This window comes from Alosa sapidissima, chromosome 23 (genome assembly GCF_018492685.1).
Source record: "Alosa sapidissima isolate fAloSap1 chromosome 23, fAloSap1.pri, whole genome shotgun sequence".
Taxonomy (NCBI): Eukaryota; Metazoa; Chordata; class Actinopteri; order Clupeiformes; family Clupeidae; genus Alosa; species Alosa sapidissima.
In genome coordinates, this window is record NC_055979.1 from 22,429,504 (window position 1) to 22,455,831 (window position 26,328).

At 41.9% G+C, this 26,328-nt stretch overlaps 2 protein-coding genes across 3 annotated transcripts; both read left to right on the forward strand.

The window, feature by feature from the left end:
• Positions 1-7: 7 nt before the first annotated feature.
• Positions 8-14,068, forward strand: ccar2 (cell cycle and apoptosis regulator 2). 2 transcript variants are annotated; one of them, XM_042079852.1, is made up of 20 exons: positions 8-259; positions 954-1,026; positions 1,145-1,230; positions 1,349-1,463; positions 1,602-1,743; positions 2,266-2,389; positions 3,361-3,504; positions 4,682-4,916; positions 5,244-5,357; positions 5,994-6,157; positions 7,185-7,323; positions 7,689-7,817; positions 8,431-8,592; positions 9,955-10,150; positions 10,794-10,864; positions 11,261-11,407; positions 11,620-11,725; positions 12,306-12,512; positions 13,265-13,434; positions 13,614-14,068. In XM_042079852.1, exons 2-20 carry the CDS (start codon positions 1,015-1,017, stop codon positions 13,659-13,661), a joined length of 2,511 nt encoding a protein of 836 aa, XP_041935786.1. In that variant the 5' UTR covers positions 8-259; positions 954-1,014; the 3' UTR covers positions 13,662-14,068. The 2 variants fall into 2 exon arrangements, with proteins under 2 accessions (XP_041935786.1, XP_041935787.1); XM_042079853.1 differs by having other exon boundaries at positions 9-259; positions 1,650-1,743.
• Positions 14,069-14,369: 301 nt separating this feature from the next.
• On the forward strand, positions 14,370-26,324 carry erap1a (endoplasmic reticulum aminopeptidase 1a). The gene is made up of 18 exons (XM_042079993.1): positions 14,370-15,366; positions 15,542-15,680; positions 15,798-15,932; positions 16,171-16,291; positions 16,380-16,534; positions 16,693-16,806; positions 17,982-18,113; positions 18,805-18,936; positions 19,295-19,381; positions 20,530-20,687; positions 20,883-20,962; positions 21,397-21,580; positions 22,017-22,173; positions 22,991-23,175; positions 23,507-23,668; positions 23,994-24,134; positions 24,620-24,701; positions 25,487-26,324. Exons 1-18 carry the CDS (start codon positions 14,831-14,833, stop codon positions 25,637-25,639), a joined length of 2,853 nt encoding a protein of 950 aa, XP_041935927.1. The 5' UTR covers positions 14,370-14,830; the 3' UTR covers positions 25,640-26,324.
• Positions 26,325-26,328: the final 4 nt, after the last annotated feature.

Sequence of the window (26,328 nt, forward strand, 5' to 3'; positions counted from 1 at the left end):
ACACTAGAAAACGTGTGAAAATTTAGGGGTAATTTACATGTATGTTGTATTCAACGTTGTTATTATTATTAAATCAACAAGATCTTATATAGACGTAGCTAGCACAATATTTAATGTGGGATTTACATTTGTCTCGCTTTATAAATGCATTTCACCACTAGTTGGCGTGCGTGTATTAGCACTGATGAATTCACTCCGAACGCCTTCCGTGTCAATCAAAAAATAAACAAAGGCAAAGGAGGAAGAAATCGCTGGGAAAGTGAGTTGCTGCTGTATCTCTCTCTTGTTTAAAAATTCACTAAATAATTGTGTTGCTGAAACAATAAATTTGAAATGGTAATATAATGCCTTGAATAGTCTTCAATATTTGTCAACCTAACTTGCTAGGTCTGGCAGCTAGCTATGTTAGCAGAATTACCCCCATTGAAAGCAGCCCGAGCTGCAAGCCCACAAGGTCTACACATTCATTCTGTTTTTCAAGGAACTTACACAGAGCCGGCATTCAATATAATTCTTATGAATCCATTTATATGAATCATTATCTTGCTAATTAAAGCATATTTTCACGTTGACCTTCATGCCTCTTATATAACTATTCATTTTATGCTAGCCTTAAAATGACCTATTCATGGCTATTATTGCCGGTGAATGTGCAGTCCCTTGTTAGCATACCACGTTTATTGTGGGTTTCAATTGTACAGTATCTATCATTTTCATAATCAGAAATGATCATGATAATTTCTTCCCATTATAGAAAACACAAAATCAGCGGTGAATATTTTAAACAAAATCATATTGGTTACCCATAAGATGCCACATTGCTAGCAGAATGATGTCAGCTAACCTCATGCGTATGAATGTCAGCTATCCTTAAATAGCCTTGAGAGTGTGCACAGAAAATAAGAGGTGAGAGTTGACTATGTGAATAACGTTACACCTTTCTCCTCAACCAGCTCGTCCGGAACTCAAACACATTCAGAAGTCGCACCCTGCAGGTTAAAGTAGCTGCTTACAATGGAAACTCAGGTATGGCATCCGTCATTTTTAGTTAATAATGTAAAACCCCAGTGATTAAGGACATGGTGTATTATTTGTTATTTATGACAGTTATTACTATCATCAAGTCCCATGTTTGTTTTGTTAGATGAAGCAGCGAGTCTTTACTGGAGTGGTGACTCAGTTGCAGGATAATTATGGGATGGTCGATCAGGATGTGCACTTTCAGATGAGGTAGGCAAGAGTAACATTGAGCAGTGTGTTGTTGTCGTTTATAACACTGTGGGGGTGCATTTAACGACTTGGTGAATTGCTGGGTTATTCTCTGTTGTCTTTCATTATTTTTCTGCAGTGACGTTATCGGGAGATATCCCCAGTTGGGAGAGAAAGTGCTTGTGAAAGCTGTCAAAGATTCTGCTCAGGCCCTTAGTTGGACAGCTCAGACTGTTCAAACTCTTAACGGTCAGGTATGCGGCCTATTTAAACATTACACGATAACAGTTCACAATTCTCATAATGGGTATTATGCACTGGACACATAAAGGGTTTCCCCTTCAATCCCACATACTCACGTTCTACGTACCTAAATAATGGTCTCCTCACAGCCATTCAAGTCACCTCCTCCTCTACTGCCTTCAATGTCATCAAATCAGAAACCTGGCATCCTGGGTAGGCAGCCACAACCACTCCTCAAATCCCCCAAGATCCCGCCACTCATCCCCAACATGCAGTCCAACCCTGGCAAAGGTGAGTACTTTGGTGGGACAAACGGGCCCTAATTGAAATGCTGAGCAAAGTCGGTCTATGAGCAAAGTCCTCATGCATGAACTAAGGTATCATGTGGCGTGAGACAGCTTTTAGCTGGCCCACAGATGTTGTGCAAACAGGTTTTGCGTAGAACCATTAAACAAGCTATAGTTTTTTTAAGTATATTTTTTGGGGCTTTTTTACGCCTTTAATGCGACAGGATAGTGGAGAGTGACAGGAAGTGAATGGGAGAGAGAGTCGGGGTGAGATCCGGAAAGGACCACGGGGCGGGAATCGAACCTGGGTCGCCGGCGTACGGTGCAGGTGCCCCAGCCAGTTGCGCCACGGCTGGGGCAAACAAGCTATAGTTAGAGTTTAGACTTTACTTTGCCCAGCATTTAAATTATGGCCCAAGGTGTTTTACCATCCATCTCTGCTCTGCAGTATGATCCAGTTAGCTGCTTAAATAAAGTGGCCCAATCAGATGCTATAGGTTAACTGCTCCTCGCCTTTATCTCACAGGCTTACTGCAGATGCCCCACCACCTGCAGCCACAATGGGGGGCTCCGTACGAAGGCTGGGGAGGCGGAGGCAGCTCCAGAAAGAGGCACAGTGAGGGGGGGGGTGGACGACGGGGAGGCCGCTGGTGAGTCTCTGGGGAAGGGTGCATGTGCTGGTGAGGGCTGGGGAAGGGTGCATGTGCTGGTGAGGGCTGGGTGTTAAAGTGTGTGGTTGAGAACTTTCTTTTGCTTTGAACTTTATTGGGCGAACAAGGTTATTAACACATACCAGGAGTTCTTGAAATCACAGGTGAAAGGCCTTTGGGCTAGTCATACCACAAACATGTGCACTTTCAGGGCTAGGGTTTTCTTCATGTATTTATTAGCAATAACCCTTCTTGCAGTTTTTCTCGATTGCTAAAACACATTTTTTCGTGAAATTATGCATTTTCTTGCATAATTATGCATCATTTTCGTGAAGTTCAAGTTCAAAGTTTAATTGTCACATATCTTTTGCAATACAGTGAAATGCTTGTGCCACAAGTTGCAGGGGGTAAAAAGGTCGGTCTAAGAAGCACAATGGTGCCATATAGGCAATAAATAGTATAGGGGGTGGGGGGGGGGGGGGGGGGGGGGGGGGGGGGGCACCATACAAAGAACGAGACATATGTGCTGCTAAGCATGCACAGACACCCAAACACACACAGATACACAAGCACACCAGTCGACATGCACCCATTAGAAAGCCTACATAGAGCTTCTGTGCATACATATAGACCACAGACATATGGACCACATGCATACATAAAGACTGCATACATGTAAAAGACAACATGCATACATGTAAGACCATAGACCTAAGTAAGCCTGATAATAGTGTAATACCTTGTTTAATAGGTAATAAACTGTAGCCACATCAAAATGGCAACCTCTCTCTATTATTCATTTGTAAAGTGCCTTTAAAACACCCAAGGTCTCTTCACATGTATTCAATATTGGAGTGACATCCTTATTCCTTGAGGTTTTTTTTCAATGGAAGCATCTGCTGAATAGAGGCATTCATTCAAATCCTGGTAGGTGTTGTGATGAGGCGTTGTGCTTGACTCTGGCTCCGCAGGGAGGACGGAGGGCCGTGGGGCGGAGACGGCATCCACCAGAAGCGGAGAAGGTGGAAGGGGATGTCTGACGACGAGGCGCCCAGGAAGAGCACCAGCGCGCCTCAGCAGAGCTACCCGCTGTTCTCCTTCTTTCCACGGGACAGGTGAGGCATGCCCAGGCCAGTGTCTTCTGCTGGACTGAAGTATGGTATTATTACCAGTCAAAAGTTTGGACGCACCTATTCATTCAAAGGTTTTTCTTTATTTTGACTATTTCCTGCATTGTTGAACAATGCAGACATCAAAACTATATCACAACACAGAAGTATCAAAACATGTTTTATATAGTAGCCACCATTAATCTTCATCAACGCTTTGCACACTGTTGACATTATCTTACTGTAAAATACTGTAAGCTTCATGAGGCAGTCACCTGGAATGCTTTTCAATTAACGTGAGAGAAAATAAAGCAAGTAACAAGTGCTCAACATCTATGGGAATCCCTTCGAAGATGTCCTTGAAAACACTCCAGGTGTCTACCTGAAGCTGACTCAGAGAGAATGCCAAAGTATGCAAAGCTGCCATCAAAGCAGTAGGCGACTTCTTTGAAGAATCTTGAAGTGTAAAATATTTTGCTATTTTACTCTTTCTTTGCTTACTACAAAATTCTGTATGTGCTATTTAATAGCTTTTATCTTCACTTTTGTCCTACAATGTTAACAAAATGGTCAAAATAAGGATTGGTGTGAAAATAAAGTTCAAACTGTACAAACTTTTATCTGGTACCACACATGTGGCTGGTAAACGTCTTACAAATTAAATCATAACATCCGAAAGTCTGAAACATAATCATAAACTGAGGAGGTGTCACATCTCTTATCACTGTCTGGGCCACAGATGTAGCAATGGCATGGGTGAAATTTGTAACCACAATATTAGCCTCCGGCAGCTGTCATTATACCTTGTAAGTAATTAAATCTGGTAGTGACAAATCACTTTCATTAGGTAGAAGATGCCAATAACCTGGGTATCCTACAGGAAGGAGGGGGAAAATACCCATTGCTCTCTCTCTCTCTCTCTCTCTCTCGCACACATGCACACACGCACACACGCACACACACACACACACACACACACACAGACACAATTGATGACGATCACCTTTGGAATTTGTTTTCATTGAAAGTACTTGCTACTTGCTACCATTCATTTGATTAAAAGTCTTGGTCATTAACCTCCAAAGAAGAATGCAAATACTATATGTAAAATACATATACATATACAGTACATACTAGTGTGTAAGAGACTTTATGGTTATGTCTTTTTCTCTGTGCTGTTCAGCTCCGCCTGTGAGAGTCTGGAGGTGCGGCGGCGATATCCCCACCTCCCGCTGCCCCCCTCTCTCCTCCACCTGCAACTGAGCTGGACGGAGAGCTTCCCACCCGACCGGCCGCTCCCGCTCTGTGGGCCCTGTCTGTTCCGCGCAGGGCCCTCTCAGACGCCAGAGCAGCCGGAGGCCTCTGAGACCGAGGGACCCGAGGCACCGGAGGCGCCGAACTCTGAGTTTGCTGTGAAGGTGAGGAACAGGTTTCAGCCTGTGAAGATCAGCTATGGTCAGCTATGGTCTTCCAGCTGTCGTTGCCAAGTGACATTGCTATTTCTCATGTCTTTCGATTAATCGTGCAAGTTGTTTTTTTTTTGTTTGGTAAAGCTTTAGCTACGATCTAAGTTGTACATCAGAACCTTTCTTGCCCCCATGTTTCCACAATGGTTAATGAGTCGAATATTTTACACAGCACAGGTTCTGGGCTCCCGACTAACTGCAGAATACTTTGTGTTATTGATGGTAGCATTTACTCTACATTTTCTAAATGCAGTATTTGACCTCACTCTTGCTCTGCAGGTGATGTTGCTGTCTATGCCAAGTATGGAAGAGCTGTACACGGAGTGCTGCCTCTTAGGACAGGAGGACCAGGGGTCAAAAGGAGGCGCTGTGCACCCCAGCACCCTCATAAAGGTTTGGACTCAGGACTGCAAGCTTGGGTCACATGCATTAAAGCAACACTAAAGAACTTTCCCTCTGTCGCACGCACGCTATTTGTTTATCCAGCACCGGCTTTGCAAATAACGATATCCACAGACAAGGTAGAATATGTTGCATGATTTATGAAAGTACGATGTATTGCGAAATCAGATGCGAGTCAAATTTGTAGTGTCTTATGTCTCATTCCATCGAACTACAGATCCGCTACCCGATCTTGCAAACTTACATAGTGCGGTTATAGCCGATAGAGGGCCGCAAAGCGACTGCAGAAGTGCTGTTCACCCTGTTACAAGTTGATGAACCACTGAAACGATTTTGGAAACATTATTTTAAGGTACAAAAAACTCTTTGGTGTTGCTTTAAAAGACTTCCCTGAAAGATTCACTTAGGAAAGATAATTAACATTTTAGACCATTAAGGTTCCATCAGCCCATCAGAAATAGTGACCACATTTCGTTTGGTAAAAAAAAAAAAAAATGAACGTGAAATTTTGTACAGTTTTGTAACAAGTTGATTTGTTAGGGAGGGCATGTTTTCAATTTTTAATACATTTTTGTCTTCCTCTCTCTTCCCTCCACTCTGCCACCATCTTTTCTCTTCCTCTGTTAGTTCCTATTGCTGGAGTCTAAAGGGAATATGCAGCTGGTGGGCGGTCACTACTCAGCGCAAGATGACGGGCCAAGTCCAGCCAAGGACCCGTCTAGTCTGATCCGTACGGCTGTGCGCTGCACCCTCCAGCAGACAGGCCTTGACCTGGGGCCCTGCACTCAGTGGTTAGTGCCTGTCTTGTTATAGACCCTTTCAACAATAAAAACAAAAACAATGCTTGAACATTCTATTTGGTTCCCAATCTACTTCCTCTGCATTAAGATAACATATGGAATGTTAAAACGGAAGCGTTGTGGGGCCAACTATGATGCTGATAATGGAACTCTCTTGAAAGGGTCTATATTCTGGTTTCATATTGAACATATTGAGACATGCTTTTATATGTTATTGGACTGGGTAGGGAATTAAAGTGAAGTATACACGATGAATAGGTGAACTATGCCACGTTTGTGCTGTAAATGAATAAACATGCATACCCAGGGTAGGGCAGTGTTTATGATGAATAGTAAAATAGTATTTTGTAATTTGTATTTTATTTGGCTGAAGAAAATGCCTTTGTAGTTAGTTTAAAAATACTCTACTCTTTTGGTGATGTGATGACATCATAAAAGTGCAAAGCAATTAATGTAACCTCTGACTGGTGCTGACTTATATAAATTTCCCCAGACTTGTTGTGATCAGAATGTTGAGATTCAGGAAGATGATCCAGTGCAAGATGAATGCAGGGTGCTCACAGAGACGATAGACTCCCTCTCTCATACCAACCTCAAGTTTCTTGAGAACTTTACCACAAAACCATCAGTGTTTTCTTGAGAACTTCAATCATTCCAATCGGAACACATGGAACTGGTTATGTGGTTTCCCAGCAACAAATTGCTCAAAAAGTTGCCATGTACTGTATCACCTAAAGCAACGCAATGAAAAATTCACATTTATGTCCCTTGGCGTCAAAGTAACACCATTTAGCACTGTACCCAGTTAGTTAAAAACCAACGATACGGCTCATGATCCTACCCGATCATCAGCGCATACAGTGCAATATATCAAGCATTCTGGGCATGCATTGACAATGTCAGAAACTTCATTCTCCGTACTATATGCCAGTGTACTATGAGTTTGAAGTTGTTATTTTAAGGTACCGTAATACATGGCAGGATAATTAGTGGGTAATTCCCACTGTTTAAATTCCAGGCATAGAATGGCAGAGATGAGGTATCTTTCAGAGGAGAGAGTGGAGACTGTGGTCTTCCTGTTACCGGACGTGTGGAACCTGCCCCACACAGTGCCTGAGGAAGAGACGCCAAAAGAGGAGGAGCCAGAGGAACAAGAGGTCTGGCCTTCATTTTACTACTTTAACAATCCTAGCAAGTCTGCTAGCCTCTCATTGGTTGTTGTTTTACATGGGACCTGCAAAATTAAAGGCTAATCACGGCTTTTATTAGTTTACTTTATTAGTTTAGTTGACAGGGACCATGTACAGAACTAGTTCTATACCAGAGTAAGCTAATTTGCATCTGTGGTCCCTGGGCAGGAATTTGTTATTGTGAAAGAGTTTGTCATTTGTGTCCTGGTTTCCCTTGGTACCAATATGTGCCGAGAAGGTGCCATCTTCTTAACGTTTGGTTCAAAGTTTGCCAAAGCTTATCTCCTGGACATGTGTACAGTATGATCAATTGTCTTTCTGCCCTCCGGTAGGACTCCACCCCCACTCTGCCCGTTCCTCCAGCCCTGCTGGTGACCCCTTGTCCTGGGTCCACCCTGCCGGTCCTCTCCCTTGCCTCCTTGCTGGAGCCTGCCAATTCAAAGACGCAAGAGGCATTTGAGGTAATCTGTATATCTTGGCATGTATAGACCCTTTCAAGAGAGTTCCATTATCAGCATCATAGTTGGCCCCACAAGGCTTCCGTTTTAACATTCCTTATGTTGTCTTAATGCAGAGGAAGTAGATTGGGAACCAAATAGAACGTTCAAGCATTGTTTTTGTTTTTATTGTTGAAAGGGTCTATAGTATAACTATAAGTATATATACTCTTTTGATCCCGTGTGAGGGAAATTTGGTCTCTGCATTTATCCAAATCCGTGAATTAGTGAAACTCACTCAGCACACAGTGAGCACACAGTGAGGTGAAGCACACACTAATCCCGGCGCACTTCAGCCGTGCCTACTGGTCGGGTTTCAAACCGACAACCCTCTTCTGCAGCTAAAACATGTTTATGTGTTATTTGGTTGTATTAGTTGTAGTATTGGTGTTTTGCTAAACATAATAATACTATTGACACTATACACCCTCTTTCCTTTCTTTTGGTTTTTAATTACAACCATTACAAACAATTTCTGCAGTTATGGTATTTCGCAGATACTTTGAGATGATGTCCAAAGCAAATGTCTACTCCTGTAAGTGTGCTAATATGGTCTGTTGTGGTTGTCATGTCTCAGGTTGGCCTGATGGCAGAGCTGTTCTGTGAGATGCTGCAGAGGGACTTTGGCCTGCAGCTGTACCGCTGCCTCAGCTGTCTGCCTCTGAGCCCCGCGTCCAAAGCGGACCAGACGGAGGACAGAGCCCCGGAGACGTCCGAGGCTGCAGCCGGCAGCACCAAGGTCAGTCAGTCCTACCACTTATGAGCATAGAACAGTTTTTATTTTTGGGGGGAATCCTGGCAAGGTTAATTATCCCCATGAACCTGATGGAGAAATAAACTGTTTTTTTCCCTTGTGCAGAAAACCTGTGTAGCCAGTTTTAGATCTAGACTCAGGACCAAACTGTTCCCAGATGCTTTCTGATAACTGATCAGATGCACCTCCTGTTTTTTATAACCTTGTGTTAAGGTCACCACAAAAGAGGGAGGTGAGAGGTTGGATTTTATGTTTTTATTAGCTAAATAAAAAAACAAAGAGTGTGAAGTGGGTCCAAGGCAGTCATCAGTAATGCACGGGTGTTGTGTTGTGTGGAATGTGGCTGAGTGTTGTGTTGCATGACCAATGGCCTCTCAAAGAGTAATCTGGGTACCCAGAAGTTCCGCGTACTCAAAGAGTAGAGGAAGCAGCCTTTTAACTAGAGACACCTGCACACAGGTGCAGCTCATTAGCTCCTCAAGCATCACCTCCTGACGTACCTGAAGACAAGTAGACGAACAGACAGAAAACAAGCAGAAGGCCTAGCACGCTGTAACCACTCATCCTCATTCCCTTTACTGGTTATCTCAAAGCAGAAGCTGCTGGCTGTGTTGCAGTAATCAGAAGTTGTTATGGACCCTTTCAAGAGAGTTCCATTATCAGCATCATAATTGGCCCCACAAGGCTTCCTTTTTAACATTCCATATGTTATCTTAATGCAGAGGAAGTAGATTGGGGCCCAAATAGAACGTTCAAGCATTGTTTTTGTTTTTATTGTTGAAAGGGTCTATACACTCTGTCTCTTTATTATTCTGTTGTTTTGTATGTCTTACTTTTTAAACTATTGCCCTTTTATGCTTGTATTTACTGTTATTCTTTACATTTGTTTATTTCAAGGACGTAGAATTACCGCTGTGTATGAAATGCGCTATATAAATAAACTTGTCTTCCCTTGTGTACAGACTTTGAGATGCGCTACCATGTAATTCTCTCTTGCTTATATAGAATTGTAGCCTGGCAAACGTCAGACCTCATCTCATTGAGATGGTGTCTGGGAACTACACTTTCATTTTCCCGTATTTGAAACGTGGTTTACGAATGCCCAGAGCCGTTTATTGGGCGCTACGAATGTCTATCAAATACGTCTGTACGTAGCTCATAACCGCTTCGGTGTGTCGTCATCGTCTTGCTGTCCCCCCTCCGTTCTGTGATTGGTTCCTTTGTTGAGTCCATGGAATCCAGGCTGCCTAGCAGCGTGAATACAATCGTGCGCAAGGCAGCAATGGGGAAACCCAGGCTAATATAAATGTGCATATAATATAACTAAAAGTACATCTGTTGTTGCAGGAGCCCAAGAAGAATGAGAAAGGAAAGAGAAGGGCTGCCAGCAAGGAGGGAAAGAAGAGAAGAGGCTCCGTGGAAAAAGAGGAGGAGGAGGAGAAGGAAAAGAAAGAGGAGGAGGGGGAGGAGGAGAAGAAGGCCAAGCCTGAGGCCGTAGAGGAGACTGAGGACCTGGCCGAGGACAAAAAGAACAGCGAGAGTGGTGAGTGTGTGGACTGTGGATGTATTGTATCTCTCATCAGGTTACCGGCCACTTCCTGTAGTCTTTGATTCCAGACATAGAAACCTCTCAACACTTTGAGAGCTAAGAATATAAATGTACAGTCTGTTATTAATGGCATCCTTAATCCTTAAGAGTCTGAGTGGTTGTTCTACTGGGCAGCATTCATGCAGGTAGCTAACATGGCTTCATATATCTCTGTCCTTAAACGAGACTTAAGATGTCATCCAAACAAACGTAACATGCGCACATCCAAAAGTAGGTGCTGGATAAAAAAAGTAATACGTAAGAAATAGCAAGGAATATCCACACATTAGCTCCCCTTTTTTCTTTTTATTAGAGTTACACCATATATATAACGTTTCGAGCCTTAAGCTCTTCATCAGACAGTCTTTACACTAAGATGTCATACCATCACACTTTGTTCAACAAAGTAAAGAACTGCTATTTAAATGCAGTTTACCATATGTACCAATATGTTTGGGCAAATTCCACAATTCTTTTGCAGTCCCTGAAGTTGTTGTTATTGATAAGGCTCTAAGGATATTAAGTGAACATAATAAAAGACAAAGAAAGACACATAGTACAACTTTTTTTATGTTTCTGTACACTCTCTCTTTCACAGATGTAGCAGAGGTGCTGGGAGAAGATGAGAAGACTGCGGCGGTTGCTGACAACCATACCACTAAGGAAAATGTAATCATGACTTGCTTTGGTTCATCTCTAATATATTACACTGAACATGAGTTTGTCATGTTCATTTCATTTTTCACATGTCTCTTTTTTTGTATACGCCTATTTATATATTTGTATGATAATACGACCACAGAGACTTAATAGATTATCTGTTTAGATTCAAGTTTAGTATATAAATTTGTTGTTGAACAATTACTGAACATCACCTTAAACAAATCCAAACCTTAACCATACAGTAAATTGTAGTTAACAGTGTCAACAGAAAGTTTGCTCATAATCTGAATAGGCTTTGGATATTTCTGTCACACCTCTCTGACTTTGCCACTCATAGTGTGTGTGTGTGTGTGTGTGTGTGTGTGTGTGTGTGTGTGTGTGTGTGTGTGTGTGTGTTTGCAGGATCGTCCCCTCGGCTGGAGTGCAGCCCTCCCCCGCAGCGTGCTGCTGTCTTGGGTGTTCTTTGACCGGAAACTGGAGGGCAGTCTGAGAGAACAGGATCTCCAGAACATTCTGCTATCTCTGGGCTTGTACCTCACTCCTGCTCAGGTGTGTGTGTGTGCGTGTTGTGTATTATAAATATGATCACTGTGTCCTTCTTCTGTGTTACAGTGGTGTGTACAGACAGATACCGTTTTCATAATACCCCTCTACTCTGAAGTTCCCATCTTGTCAAACTCTCTCACTGAAATTCAGATTTGGTTGCGTAAGAGAGGTGAGAATCCTGGCTGATGTGGTGCCAACTTGTCTGTGTGTTGTAGGCAATGGAGTTGGTGAAGAAGGCTACAGTCAGTGACCTGTGTCAGTACCGCAAGCTGTGTACCCAGTGGGATGACTCAGACCTGCCGTGTGACATAAGTTTACAAGGTGAGAGGAAGGGCACTCACACACAATAGAGTCTAGACAAAACACACACTCCATTATATTGCACACACACACACAAAAAAAACTAACAATGGATAAACAAGCAAGGAATTACAGTTGTAGATTAGCAATAGCTACAAACTCTTTGTTCAACGCATCAGTTTCAGGCTTGTACTGGAACTATCTTAAATTGCATCTCTAATTAAAAACAGAACAGTATGTTACTTGGGTTACCTCCAAAAAACATGTGTGGTGAGTATTTTATTGTGAGTTTATCCATCCATCACACAACCATTCACTATCAAAACCAATATGAAGTTTAACAAAACGTGTTGCCTTTAAATACATAGCACTACCTCAAGAAGATAAATCCATATTATAACATACACATTTCGTAAATCTGCTTGAATACTACAGTATCGAAAAGCAGTGAGACTTTCCATGCCATAGAAAAATGAGTGACACTACATGTCATTTAAGGGAACATTGATTTTTAACAACATGTCGTAGCATTTGTTTATGGACTGAAGAACAAAGTTGTGGTCAAACTTCATATATACTGTACATCTGATGTCGTCCCCAGGGAACCAGGCCCTGCTCCCTGGCCAGGCCAGCACGGTTAAGGAGCGAGCGCCCAGCCGCCGCTCGGGGGCTAAGGGCAGCAGCACAGACATGGTCAACTACAAGGGCTCCATGGTGAATCTGCCCAGCCTGATGCAGGCGCTGGAGAAAGGCACTGCAGTGCAACGAGCCCTGGAGCAGAGAGTCAGCACCCTGCAGACCAAACTAGGTAACTACAACAACACATTGCATTTATATAGTGCCTTTCAAGGCACCCAAACACCCCTCTTTACCTCGGGATCTCTACTCTTGTGCTTTTGAAAGTTACCATTGGGTAGCCAACAGTAGCCATTGGGACATTTTTACACACTGTATAGATGTGTGTATGTACTGGTATGTTTATGCACAGTCATGTTTGACTGGCAAAATACAGTACATCTGTGCATACATGTGGATGCATAACTGTAGGTTAGTATCTGATGTACTACTGGTATATTCATATTTAATAAAGAGGCTTGGTCTTCTTTGCCCTCAAAGATATAACAATAGGGTCCATTGGTGCCTCCTCCAACCTGTATGTTACACATATGGGGCCCGAATTAGAATGATGGGCAAAGTGCAAAGTCTTAAGTCTAACTAATGCTAATTGCTAATTTAATAACTGAATAAAATTGATTTGCTAATGTAATACCATGGACAAGACCTGAACCAAACGTTAATGAGCTAGCTCAATGTTCCACATGCCAGCTCTAGTTCATGTGCTTGAGCTTTACCTGTTGACAGACACTTTTTCCTGTAACTTCCCAGCTTGTGTGTTTTGGTGCCGTGAGGTTAGCTTATGTGTTTGTGTGCCGTGAGGTTAGCTCATGTGTTTTGGTGCCGTGAGATTCGCTCATGCGTTTGTGTGCCGTGAGCTTAGCTCATGCGTTTGTGTGCCGTGAGGTTCGCTCATGCGTTTGTGTGTGTCGTTTTGTGCTGCAGTGGAGGTGCAGTTGGGCAAGGAGGCGCAGGAGGAGCAGCAGGGAGCCGAGGAGCTGAGGAGCCGTCTGGAGCAGGCCGAGAAGCTCAACAAGCTCTACGAGAGGAACCTGAAGGAGAACGCTGGCCACATGCTCGCCGTCATCGAGAAGATGCAGAAGATGGTGGACCAGGTGAGGTCCAGGGACTGGACTGCTTTAAAGGAACAAGCCGACTTTTTGGGACTTTAGCTTATTCACCGTATTCCGCTAGATAATTAGATAGTTAGATAAGTCGATACATACATACCCTTCTCATCTCCCTGCTTGTTATTATCTTTATTATATTTATCTGTATTGTTTCTCTAATGCAGACAACAAGCCTGACTGACTCCAAGAAGACCAAAGATGAAAAGGCGTGACCACTGCATCTGGACTGGACTGGGGTGGGGTAGGGTGGGATGGTGTGTGGGGAAGAAACACACTCCTGGTGAGCTGCACTAAGCTGTCAGTATGATGAGGACTATCCTGGTTGAACCTATTGGATTTGTAGTGTGTTCAGGCATTTGTGTGAGTGTGAGTGTATGTATGTCAAACCTCATGACAAATTTTACGCCATTTTTCCCTATCACGGACCCTGTGTGGGAGACAAATGTTTGTTTAATTTTGTTGAATATTGTTCGAGGCCTATTTTTTAGCTGTATATAATAATGAATTTTGTTTTTATAACGAGTCGTAATAACTTAAAGTTAATTCCCCTCATGTGTCGGTGTGCAAAAGATAATCCTCAGTGAATTTCGTAGATGACTATTTGGAATTATTAAAAATCTTTGTCAAAAATGTTGGACCCCTGGCATTTATTTTGTGTAAATATTACTATATTTACAATTCTGATGAAGAGGTGATATATATATATATATATATATATATATATATATATATATATATATATATATATGTGTGTGTGTGTGTGTGTGTGTGTGTGTGTGTGGATATAAGACTGAGCCCTTAGTTGAGTTGAAAAGTCTTCAGTCCCAATACAAGTCCCTCCTACATTTTTTTTTTGTAAGTAGTCTGGTCTTTACGCCATCAGAGTGCGACCATGACATCTGGTGGCTAGTTAATGTACAGCAACGAACTGAAAAGGCTACAAAGTATTAACGTATCCCATTCCAAACAAACAATCCATTCTGATTGCATTGATTTGACTTCGTTTCTTTTCTTAACAGTTAAACCGGAGAACTGACAAATTTAGGTCGTGAAAACATGATGACTTCACTGTGCCCTACCCCATAAATCTACCGTTGCTTATTCTTTCTTTCACTTTCTGTTTCCCTCGTGAGTCGTGCGACCAACCGACAAGAAATTGTCCGGAATAAACGTTTCTCACGTAAAGGCCTAACCTCATGGGATACACTGTGGCTTTGTTCGCTAGAATATGCCAATCTATAGTTAAAAATACGTTACTCTTGCTTTATCAACCGTCTCTGCTATAGCATGAACTCCTCCGTACAAGCTATCGGTGTCTTGCTGGTAGGCTATTCATTAGACTACTTCAGATAACCGAAGAAGCATTGTTGCACTGTTCTGTATGCGTAATCTAGTTGACCAAGTACAGACAGAGAGAACTGCAGTGAATCTATTTTTTCTAAACATGTTAGGCCTACGTCTTTGTTTGATATTGTGCTGTCCACTCATACCTGTTGCATGTCGAGTCCACTCAGCTAAAGAAGAACCACTGGCCAGCAAACCGCCCTTTCCATGGAACAAAATGCGGTTACCAGAAACCGTTAAACCGCTACATTACGACCTCTTTATTCACCCAAATCTTACGTATCTTAACTTTACGGGAATTGTTCAGATACAAATAGACGTGCAAGAGGAAACCCGCGCCATTATTCTTCACAGTAAAGACCTCCACATCATCAGAGCAACTTTCCTGTCACCAGGTCACCAACGAAATCTTAATGTTTTAGACTTCCCAGCTTTCGAGCAAATTGCAGTTGTATCTGATGACTTAATCAGTAGGGAAGTGCATGTCCTCAGTATAGAATTCTCAGCTAATCTCTCTGAGAGTTTTCATGGATTTTATAAAGGATCATACAAGACTAAGGATGGAGAGACAAGGTAAGTAATACTCGTAATGATACATATCCCACAAACAAAAGCTGAAACTCAATAGCCCACCAAGAATATTATCCACTTGTATACATCCTCAAGGTTTTTTTTTACTGCGGAGATTTCAATGGAAGACTTTGCCTTTGTAGATGTAACAAAATGAGCACTCAGTTGTCTATTTCAGGGTTATGGCATCAACGCAGTTTGAGCCCACCCATGCCCGCCAAGCCTTCCCATGCTTTGATGAGCCTGCCTTCAAAGCAAACTTCACCATATGCGTACGCAGAGAACCCAGGCACATTGTTGTGTCCAACATGCCTAAGGTAGGCCCACATTATCCTCCAACATGTAACTAACAGTGCTGTTTACTTGTTCTATATTAAGGGGTTTCCCTTCTGGGTTAAGAGACTTTTGGGTCACTTTGTGGGTTATTTTTTCAGCTGAAGACTGTGGAGCAGCCAGGAGGTCTCTTGGATGATTACTTTGACACCAGCGTTAAAATGAGCACCTACCTGGTGGCCTACATCGTATGTGATTTCCTTTCCATTCGAAAGACCACTCAGCATGGAGTTGAGGTTTGCAAGCTGTCTCTTTTTGTATCTTCTAATTATCAGGGTTATGTGGCAAAGTGAATTCGAAGTCATGTACATAAATGTACATGTACGTAAATGTATATCAATATTACATACATGTACATGTACTTGACCTCGGTTATGTTCAACTACCAAAGAATATGTGAAGCAATGCATGTTTGAGTTTAACTGTGATCGACATGACTGAATGCTTCTAAAGTTCTATTTTTCTTATTTTCAGATCTCAGTGTATGCTGTTCCTGACAAAATCGGCCAGGCAGAGTATGCTTTAGATACTGCTGTGAAGCTCCTTGACTTTTATGATGATTACTTCAATATCCCGTATCCTCTTCCCAAACAAGGTATGAGTGAAAGTCATTGTTGCTATATGATGAGCTTACATCACACTTCAATACGTTCAATACTGAGCACTGATAATTATGATTGCAGATCTAGCAGCAATCCCAGACTTCCAGTCCGGTGCCATGGAAAACTGGGGTCTGACAACGTACAGGGAGTCAGGGCTCCTTTTTGATCCAGAGAAATCATCACCTTCAGATAAAATGGGAATAACAAAAGTCATTGCCCATGAATTAGCCCATCAGGTAAGCACACCTATATTATTATGAAATGTAAAATATAATTGTATTATAATTGTTTAAAAATACATACTTTTACCTTGTGTTTTTAAATGCACAATGATCTTGAAATTAGACTGGTTGTATTGTTAATTCTGTCATGAATTCTGTCACCCCCCGTTTAGTGGTTTGGCAACTTGGTGACTATGCAGTGGTGGAATGACCTGTGGCTGAATGAGGGCTTTGCCAAGTTTATGGAGTTTATGTCTGTTGACATAACCCACCCAGAGCTGCAAGTGGTATGAAGTAGCCTTTGATGTTGATGTTGAACTTCTGAATGTACAAGGAATCAGTGCTCCGTTTAACAGTAGTATTGCCCTCACACCAAAGACCCATCCCCTTTCCATCAAGAAAATAATACCATACCTATTTTGTAAAAATGGAGGAAAGCTTGGTTATGTTTTGGTGCTGCTTTCTGCATCTGAATCAGGATGCCTTGAATTTGTGCAGGGCTCAGTATGAAATCTCTATAATCGACTATAAGGCATCCTGAAGTGAACCATACAGCCCAGTGTCAAAAAGCTGTCAGTGACAGGTCATCCAAGAGGACAATGACCCAAAACGCACAGCTAAAAGCACCAAGCACTAGACGCCTTTTGTGCCCCAATAAATAAGTTAAAGTTTTAACTAGCTGCTGTTGCCTCTTTGGCAGCATTATTATTATTCATATTATTATCATCATCATCATTAAATTGGACTGTACCCTAGTAGAGTTTTAGTCTAGTGACAGCCCTGGAACCAACAGTAGACTATTCTGAAGTGGCCAGGCCAGACCTAAGTTCTATTGAACATCTCTGGAAAGAGCTGAAGTATGCAGTCTGCAGAAGGCACCCTTCAAACTGAAAGCTGGAGCAGTTTGTTCTGGAAGAGTAGGTAAAACTACTTGTTGACAGATGCAGAAGTGTTATTCAAAGCTATAGTACAGAAATTGTTTCTGGGAAGTGATTACCTCTAAAGGTCACACAACGCTTGTGGCAACATACTCGGATGAAGGGTACCATCAGTTTTTTGTATCAATGGCATTTTGATTTGTTTTATTATTCAAAATATTCTGTTGAACGAAGAGTCTAAATTGAAGTCAAGCAAGGGTAGACTATCACAATTTGAGCCATGTCTGTATATTTATGGATAATACAGATGTTTCCAACTAAACTACAACGTCTGTGTATCATTTTTAAAGCACTTAAATTTGCTTTTTGAAAGCTCATGTCGGCTTGTTACTGTAGCATGGCACTCTATTTGACCACTATTTGAAGAAGTTTTATAAGGGCACAGAACAATAACTTGGGAAGTTCCCAGAATTCATTGTCCATTGTTTGACCAAAGCCAATGTAATGTAGGCTCTGTGTTTGACATTTTCAATCACTAGTTGTCCATTTCAAAGATTTTCACACGTTTATTTTGCTCTGATTAGAACGACAACTTTCTGGGGAAGTGCTTCCAGGCCATGGAGGTGGATGCCCTGAGCTCCTCTCACCCCATCTCCACCCCTGTGGAGAACCCAGCCGAGATCAGAGAGATGTTCGATGACGTCTCCTACAGAAAGGTATGAATACACAAACATGGCACTCCCCAAAAAACCCCTAATAAGAGCAAGTTCAGCAAATAATCCCTGTGCTTTTCTTGTCCAGCTTATTTTAACAACAACAAGAACATTTACATAGCGCTTTATCGAGGCACCCGAAGCGCTTTACGGTTCAGTGGGAACCTCACTTAAGTGAACTTCAGTCAAGTTTATCTGTGCCCTCAGCGCCAGGACTTCTATCACAAAAACATTATTGCAGATTTTTCTTCCAGCATGCTGATTCTCTGCTGTCCCTTCGTGAGGCCACAGTGAATGTATTCTCACTGACATCAAGCCTTTGGAAATTATATTTAAAAACTGGAAGGGGGTTTTCCCCACAAAACAATGACGTTAGGTTCCGCTTTAGCATTTCACTTTGTTCAGGATTTTAATTTATTGTGTACCACTGGTCACACACAAACACCTTATGTTTCTTCCCCTTTTTCATTTTAGTTTCTGTACACTAGCATGACTACATTATGCTGATACAAGATTATGTAACTGTTTTCAAATTTGGTTGAAAATAAAGTGAGGTTCACAGTCTATATTCTTAAAATAGGCTATATGATGGCTAATATCAGCTATGTTTTTCACTTTAAATGAAACATAAAGACATGTTATGTAAGCATGAACTCGCCCTGTTGATAACTGTTTCCTATTCCCTTCTGTTCAGGGTGCATGTGTTTTGAACATGCTCAGGGACTTCCTGACTCCTGAGGGGTTTAAGATTGGCATCATCCGATACCTGAGGCGACACAGTTATCAGAACACAGTCAATGCCCACCTCTGGGAAAGCCTCTCCAGCGTAAGGGGAAATGTATAGATTATGTCAATACCTCTTTACTGACTGTTATGTAACATCCTGATTTTCACAACCCTTACATTTATTCAAATCAAGAGAAGAGGGTCCTCTTCACTGTTCATACATTTAATTATACTGTACACACTGTTCCTTATGGTCTATTAAAGTAGAAAGTAATGCAAATTAATTTAGTGACTTTAGGTATTAGGTATAGTGTTTTGTTATCAAAAGGCAGTAATGTGCTAGAGGACCGTATTTCATTTTGATATTTTGGTATAAGGAAGGACATTTTTATTTGCATGTATTTGTTACCCCATTTCATTGGCCTCTGACATCTTTGTGTTGATTGTTGTTATTTCAGGTCTGTCATTCTGATGATGCAGATCAGGGAAGAATGAAATTGGATGGATTTTGTGGTGGAGGCAAGAATGGCGGAACCGAGCACTCTGTAAGTCGTCTTCACAATCACAAGTGTTTTGACAGATGATTACAGTTACAGTACTGGTCGTGTCTAGAATGGGAGAACAGAAATGATTCATGGAGAACAAGCTGGACTTGACGGTACTACTCACAAAACCTTTGTCAATACATACGCACTACTCACAAAACTCTTTTTTAATACATACGATGCACTCACAAAACATTTTCAATACACAGTACTTGCATTTTATTTTAGGGGATCCTTGTTTCCAGTATATCTACATAATGAAGTACAGTGTAACAACCCATGTAACAATATGTAATATCACATGCTTATGTTGTCCATACATAATGTATTTTTGTGTACCTACAGATCATTAGTACAAGTGTAATAAGAAGTGCTTGTTGGTATACTTTACCAAAGTGGCCTCTCTCTTTGGGGATGGAAAAAAAGTGGCTATGGGGTGAAGTTTGGGACTCTTGACATCCAAACATTTAAGCGTAACCCAAACAGGTGGCCAATCAGAGAGTTCAAACAAATGAGGGAACAACATGTCACAATGCAAAAATGCTGTTTTCCCCTGATTACATACAAGAGTGAATCCGGAGTTTTCCCACATCTCCTCTTTGGTCAGAGTTTTCAGAAATAATTGTTTTCGGTGATAACCTATGCGCTTTCCCTATGTCTAAACAGGGCCTTAGCTGCCATCTCTCTAGCTTCTAGCAACAGCATTTTAGTTGCAAACAAAATCAAGCAAAGCATGCTCAGATGACGCACTGTTGCTCATCATCGTACAAAGCCCGCCCAGGCAATTTCATTGGTCCGAACAGCTCTGGTTCGGGTATGGTTGCTTCTCAATGGAAAAGTTTCACACTGAACTTCCCGACCTGAAATGTTGTGGGCTTCCAGGCAAGTTCCTACAGTAGTCTGTTGCAAGAGTGGAGAGTTGCTTCACCAGTTTTTGATAAAGTAACAAGATGAATATCAAAATGAGCATAAGAGCTAGGCTGGGACTGAATCACAGATATATATATATATATATATATATATAGATAGATAGATACTTTATTGATCCCCAAGGGAAAATTCAAGAATTTGAAAGATTTCAAGTGAGGAGCCATGGATCAACTGCTAATCACACACATCTAAATCAGAACAGCACACTCTTTTAACAGAAATGGTTCATGCAAGATGAGCTGGATGTGAAAGCCATCATGGACACATGGACCCTGCAGGAGGGATTTCCCATGATTACTGTGGAGGTCAAAGGTCGAGAAGTCAGACTGAGTCAGCAGAGGTATCTGAAAGGGGAAGATCCTGATAAGACGTCAAGGTAATGTTTGTGAACATTTAAACAAGCTGTGGTTATTATATAGAGGTCATTTCTCATGAATATAAATATATCTTTTGTAGTTTATGGGGGTATTGAAGTTATTTTATATACACTATATAAGAAGTGTGTGAGGTTTGTGTAATTACAAGAATATTAAAATACAACCCCTTTCTTTACTGTTCTCATCCCCTGCAGTTTCCTTTGGCAAGTTCCGCTTACTTACATCACCAGTCACTCCAGCACGGTACAAAGGTTCCTGCTGAAGACCAAAAGAGGTACAGTACAGTGTCTTGTGTGAGCATGGCCAGCACAGAGCTTTATTTTGAAATCCCAATTATATTAAACTTTTATCGTCTGGCCCGCAGACATGTTCATTGTCATTATGGGCTCCATCTAAACCTGCATTTTATCCATTTCAAGCTTCAACAGTTTCTGATGATAAAACCAAATGCCACAATTTGAGCTTTAGACTAAAACGGTAATTTACTTTGGGACAAGCTTATTTGAACTTACCGGACTCATTACTTTAAAAATGTCATAACAGCTAGAACCAAAGCTAAAGGTAGAGCATATTATTAGAGAGAAAATTGAATTTTCTGTTGGATCTTTCCTCATATCATTCTGTATTTGAAGTTTCCTCAAAGTTCAAGTTCAAAGTTTTCATGGAATCCACCATGAAGGAATTTGTGGCCTCACATTTTTCCTCCAGATGTGTTATACCTGCCAGAGGAGGTGGAGTGGATCAAGTTCAACGTGGACATGAGAGGATATTACATCGTCCATTACGAGGCGGGGGGATGGGACGCTCTGATCAGGCTTCTGCAGCGTAACCACACGGCCCTCAGCAGCAACGACAGAGCCAGCCTCATCAACAACATCTTCCAGCTGGTCAGGTGAGCGCAAGAACATTCAACCTGGTCTAACCACCATTTGCCACAGCCATTAACTTTATAGAATTCAAACTAAGCAATTGACAACTTGGTATGTAACACCCTGGGGACAATACATAGGCATGTACTGTTGTGCTATGTAAATGTGTATGGTAAATGTTCCCAGCCGTGGCGCAACTGGCTGGGGCACCTGCACCGTACGTCGATGACCCGGGTTTGATTCCCGACCCGCGGTCTTTTCTTTATTGTGTGTTTATTCCTTCATGTTACCTTTCTCTTTATATTTATCCAAAGGTTTACTGTATTTATGATTATTTCTCTGCTGTGCCTTACTGGTCGCTTTTATTTGTCATGTCTTTTTCTATGCACTATGTATTGCAAATTTGCACAAAAAGGCACTAAATAAAGTAAATCACATTGGATTGATTGATTGATGTAGCATAGGTAAGGTGCCACTGGACAAAGCTCTGGAGCTGACCCTGTACCTGAGCCAGGAGCAGGAGGTCATGCCCGTGACACAGGGCTTCAGTGAGCTTGTCCCACTCTACAAGCTCATGGAGAAACGGGACATGGAGCAGCTGGAGAACACCATGAAGGTCTCCGCATGTTTGATCCTACAAATGTTATTACATTTGCTGCTGGTTACATTTGCATTGCCATTTGCATGCACCACTTTAGCTAGCCACGCTTACATGGACACTCCTATTCCGATTAGAAACGGAATAACGGCTCAATCGGAACAAAAATTGTCATATAAACACCTCAATCGGAATGAAAATTCCTGATCCAAACAGAATTTTAATCAGAATGAAAGAGGTGGTGTAGTCCACTCCTATTCCGAATGAACACACATGTGTACTGTCATTTGGATTGACTGCTGTATCTTCTCAAGGAAAAGTAGGCAACAACGGCTATTCTGATCAAAGATTCTAAAGCGCTTGAGAGCACCTGATCTGAATAGAACGTACCCCATGTAAACAGACGGCAAGAATTTTTCAATCGGAATAGTTTAATCGGAATGACATAAAAACTGTCCATGTAAACATTAGGTTATTATTATTAGATTTCATTAAGCTGTAGACTTTCATAGCTATTCGGTTGAAAAGCTAGAACCTTGTGTATTTATAGTTTTAGAGTACTGTGTCAGATATTCTTTAACACATAGTATGGTCTGGTTTTAAGCCTAAAAAAAGCCTTTTTACTAGGACAGCACTGACATAGTCATTAAGCATTCTGTGGAGCCATGCAAAGCAGAAAGTGGGCTGAATATTTTTGTGACGTGGTGTTTGTGCGATGGTCTGGCAACCCACATCTAGTGGTCTGTCAGCACCCTATGTATTGTAATGCTCACTCAAATCATTAATGTTTTCTGTACATCTTAAGTAAACATGTAAATATGTGTGTAAATGACAGGGTTACATACTGAACCTGTTCCGAGGGCTCATTGACAGACAGGACTGGAGTGATGAAGGGACCGTGTCCCAGAGGATTCTACGTAACTACCTACTGCTGTTCGCCTGTATCCGACGCCATCCGCCGGTAGTGACCAAGGCACAGCAGCTTTTCCAGCAGTGGACCGAGTCCAATGGCACCATGAGGTTGGAGCTCCGTCCTCCGCCTACAGCACACCACATCTTGCATTGAGTTTCCTAATAAGCCCCTAAATCATTTTGTTTCGTCATGTATTATTAATGGCACGTTTGGTTGTATTCATTTCAGTCTTGGATGCCATTGCTTCAGGGTTGTGCAGTAGTATTCATTTCAATCTCATGTGCCATAGCTTCAGGGTTGAACTGATGTTTTTTTTTTCACCAGTATAATTTAAAACAAACAAACAAAAAAAAGTTCAGCTCAAGTCAAGCCTGACCCAGCCCAGCTTCCAGTAGCCTTGTGTGGAAAATAAATTGTGGCTATTTTTGTCTCCACCAGGTTGCCTAGCGATGTGACTTTGGTCGTGTACACAGAGGGGGCTCGCAGTGAGAGTGGCTGGGACTTCCTCCTGCAGAAGTACCTACTCTCCATGTCACCCTCAGAGAGAAGCAACATCAAAGCTGCCCTCGCCTACAGCCCTGTGGTCGACAAGCTCCAGTGGTGGGTTTCGCACCGCAAAATGCAAAATGCAAACACAAATGTACCTGTGGACTTGCCCTGCTATATTGTTCATCACTGCAGAAGCTTGAAAAAATATTCAATAAGTTTTCATTTCACTTCCATTTTAAAACCAAGGGTTAGGATTAAAGTGACGGTTAAAACTCTGCACACTGCTCAACACTATTTGACTTCTCACTATTTGACCTATTTGAGTTATTTGATAATGGGTTTGTATGTGCTTATATGGAACATGATTAGCATGTGCTAACACAAAGGCCCTAGTGTTTTATCCTGAGGGCGAGGCTCATCTGTATGATGTGTTCAGGATGCTGGAGAAGAGTCTGGAGGGAGAAGTCCTGAAGACACAAGACCTGACCTCCCTGCTCGTAACCGTCAGTAGAAACCCCAAAGGATTCAAACTCGCCTGGAACTTCACAAGGGCTCACTGGTACAAGCTGGTTAGCAAGTGAGTATACCGGTGTTCATATTTCTGGTTTTATGGTAACATTGGTTTTCATTTAAAATGTATAGTTGGGGGAAGCTAAACCAGTCCTTTTAGGCAAGTCCCTCCACTCGGTGGCCATATTGTAACGCTTTTTGGGCACTTATCGGGCATCTATTTTGTGCAGACCTGCGCGTGAGCAAGGCTTCACAAATCACGACACACAAACCTCGTTTCAGCTGCGAGATCACAACACATGATTGGCACGATGTATTCACAACATACCACATTATTGGCAAAATGTATTCACATGTCAATTTTGGCGGGGTAAGGGGCGGAATATGTGTAGACGATTGCCATGTTTGCGTTACGAACTAACCCCATACATTTCTATGGGAGATTTTTTGAGTGCTGTGTCTCTGGCTAAACTCCTTTGTCTACTAATAAGAAGGCAATGAGGTTCAATCAGTTTGATGCATCTTCATGTTGTTTCTGTCTTTCTCGTTCAGGTTTGATTTGGGTTCTTCAGCCATTTCACGCATGGTGGTTGGCGTGACAGATCAGTACTCTACACAGGAGATGCTGGAGGAGGTATGTGTCCCTAGTGTGAGCAAGAAAATGCCTTTCAGCCTGTTCAAATGAACAGCTTGACAGTGTATGTCATCATCTGATTCAAAGAGGCATACTCCTGCTTGTATAGTTCCGGTAGCATTTTGGACTTTGGTTGGCTGCTTTTGTCCTTATGTTGCATGCACCAATACATTTGAATTGGACAGGCAGGTGGCAAAGGTCAAACACTGACCAGCATTCATAATAATTTGCCTTTGAGATGTAGATGTCTACATAGCTGCTCTGAATAGTTTCCTCTTAGCACACCATGCCCGTAGTCTCTCAGTTTATGGGTTTGGTGTTACAAAGTTGACTTAAGTCAATTATATGGATGTGTCTAGAGTTAAACTGACACTCATTCATTCATGGATCTTTTTGACTCGTATGTAGTCCGCCCACAGAGACATAACAGATAATCTATTAAAGGAGAATTCCGGTGTGATATTGACCTAAATTGTGTTGAAACATGATACCGAGTGTGAACGTATGTCTCAGAGTCCCCTGCACTCAGAAATCTGGCGCTAGTTTTTCGATGGAGGTGCCTCGGCCATCGGCCTAGCCACACCGGAATTCTCCTTTAAGATTCAACCTCAGTATGTAAAATTGTTGTTGAGCCCAAACCTTAACCATAAATTGTAGTTTACAATGTGTCAACAGACACTTCTTTCAAATCTTTCTATTGGGATTTTGCATTTAACAAGGTGTGGGAACCATCTTCTTTCCTCTCTGTTACACGTAATCTTGACTTTTCTCTTACCTATGCACAGGTGCGCAAGTTCTTTGGGTCACTACCTACTGAGGCAGGTTCCGAGCTGCGTTCAATCCAACGGGCCCTGGAGACCATCGAGGAGAACATTCGCTGGACGGATCGGAACCTTCCTTTGCTAAAAACGTGGCTGGACAGCAGACACGGCATTTAAGCATGTCTGGTTAGGCTGTTTAAAAACATTATGGAAGCCAGATAACCAGACCGGAAACCAAAGATTCTAGAACAGAGCTCTGTTCTAGAATCTTTGCCGGAAACTATTGGTCAGTGTGCCTCACGAAGAGATCAATCAATCAATCCTTAGGTCATCATCCAGCAGTTCATTAACAAATAGAGGCACTCATCCCTAGCTACAGTATAGCTGAGGGATCTGGCATAGTTGGATAAAGCACTGGACACAACAGAGGGTGACATCTCCACTGGTACTATGAGGCTACTGTGTGGGATGCGACCCACACAAGGTGTATTCTTAGTTTATTCTTCAAGCTATGTGAAGAATACCTACATGAGTTGGGGAGATGGGCACACCTTTTTTCGGTAGAAGGAGGGCCCTCTGACAGATATTGTGATTGTGATTTGATTTGCAGTAGATTTTTCTTCAAGCTTCAGTTCAATTTTCTCTTTAATAAATTGCAGCCTTTGAGAAATCTACTAGTTGTGCAACCCTAGCCTACAGCCATTTTAGTTTTGATATAGTGCCCCTGTTTTGAGAAATTGTTTGTGAAGAATTAGTTTTACAGGTGTAAATTGTTTTAAATTAAGTTGTAACTTTACATGTAAATACTGTGTACATTTGACAATTGAGCTTGTCAATAAAAAAAAAACACTGTTGATCACAAGGCC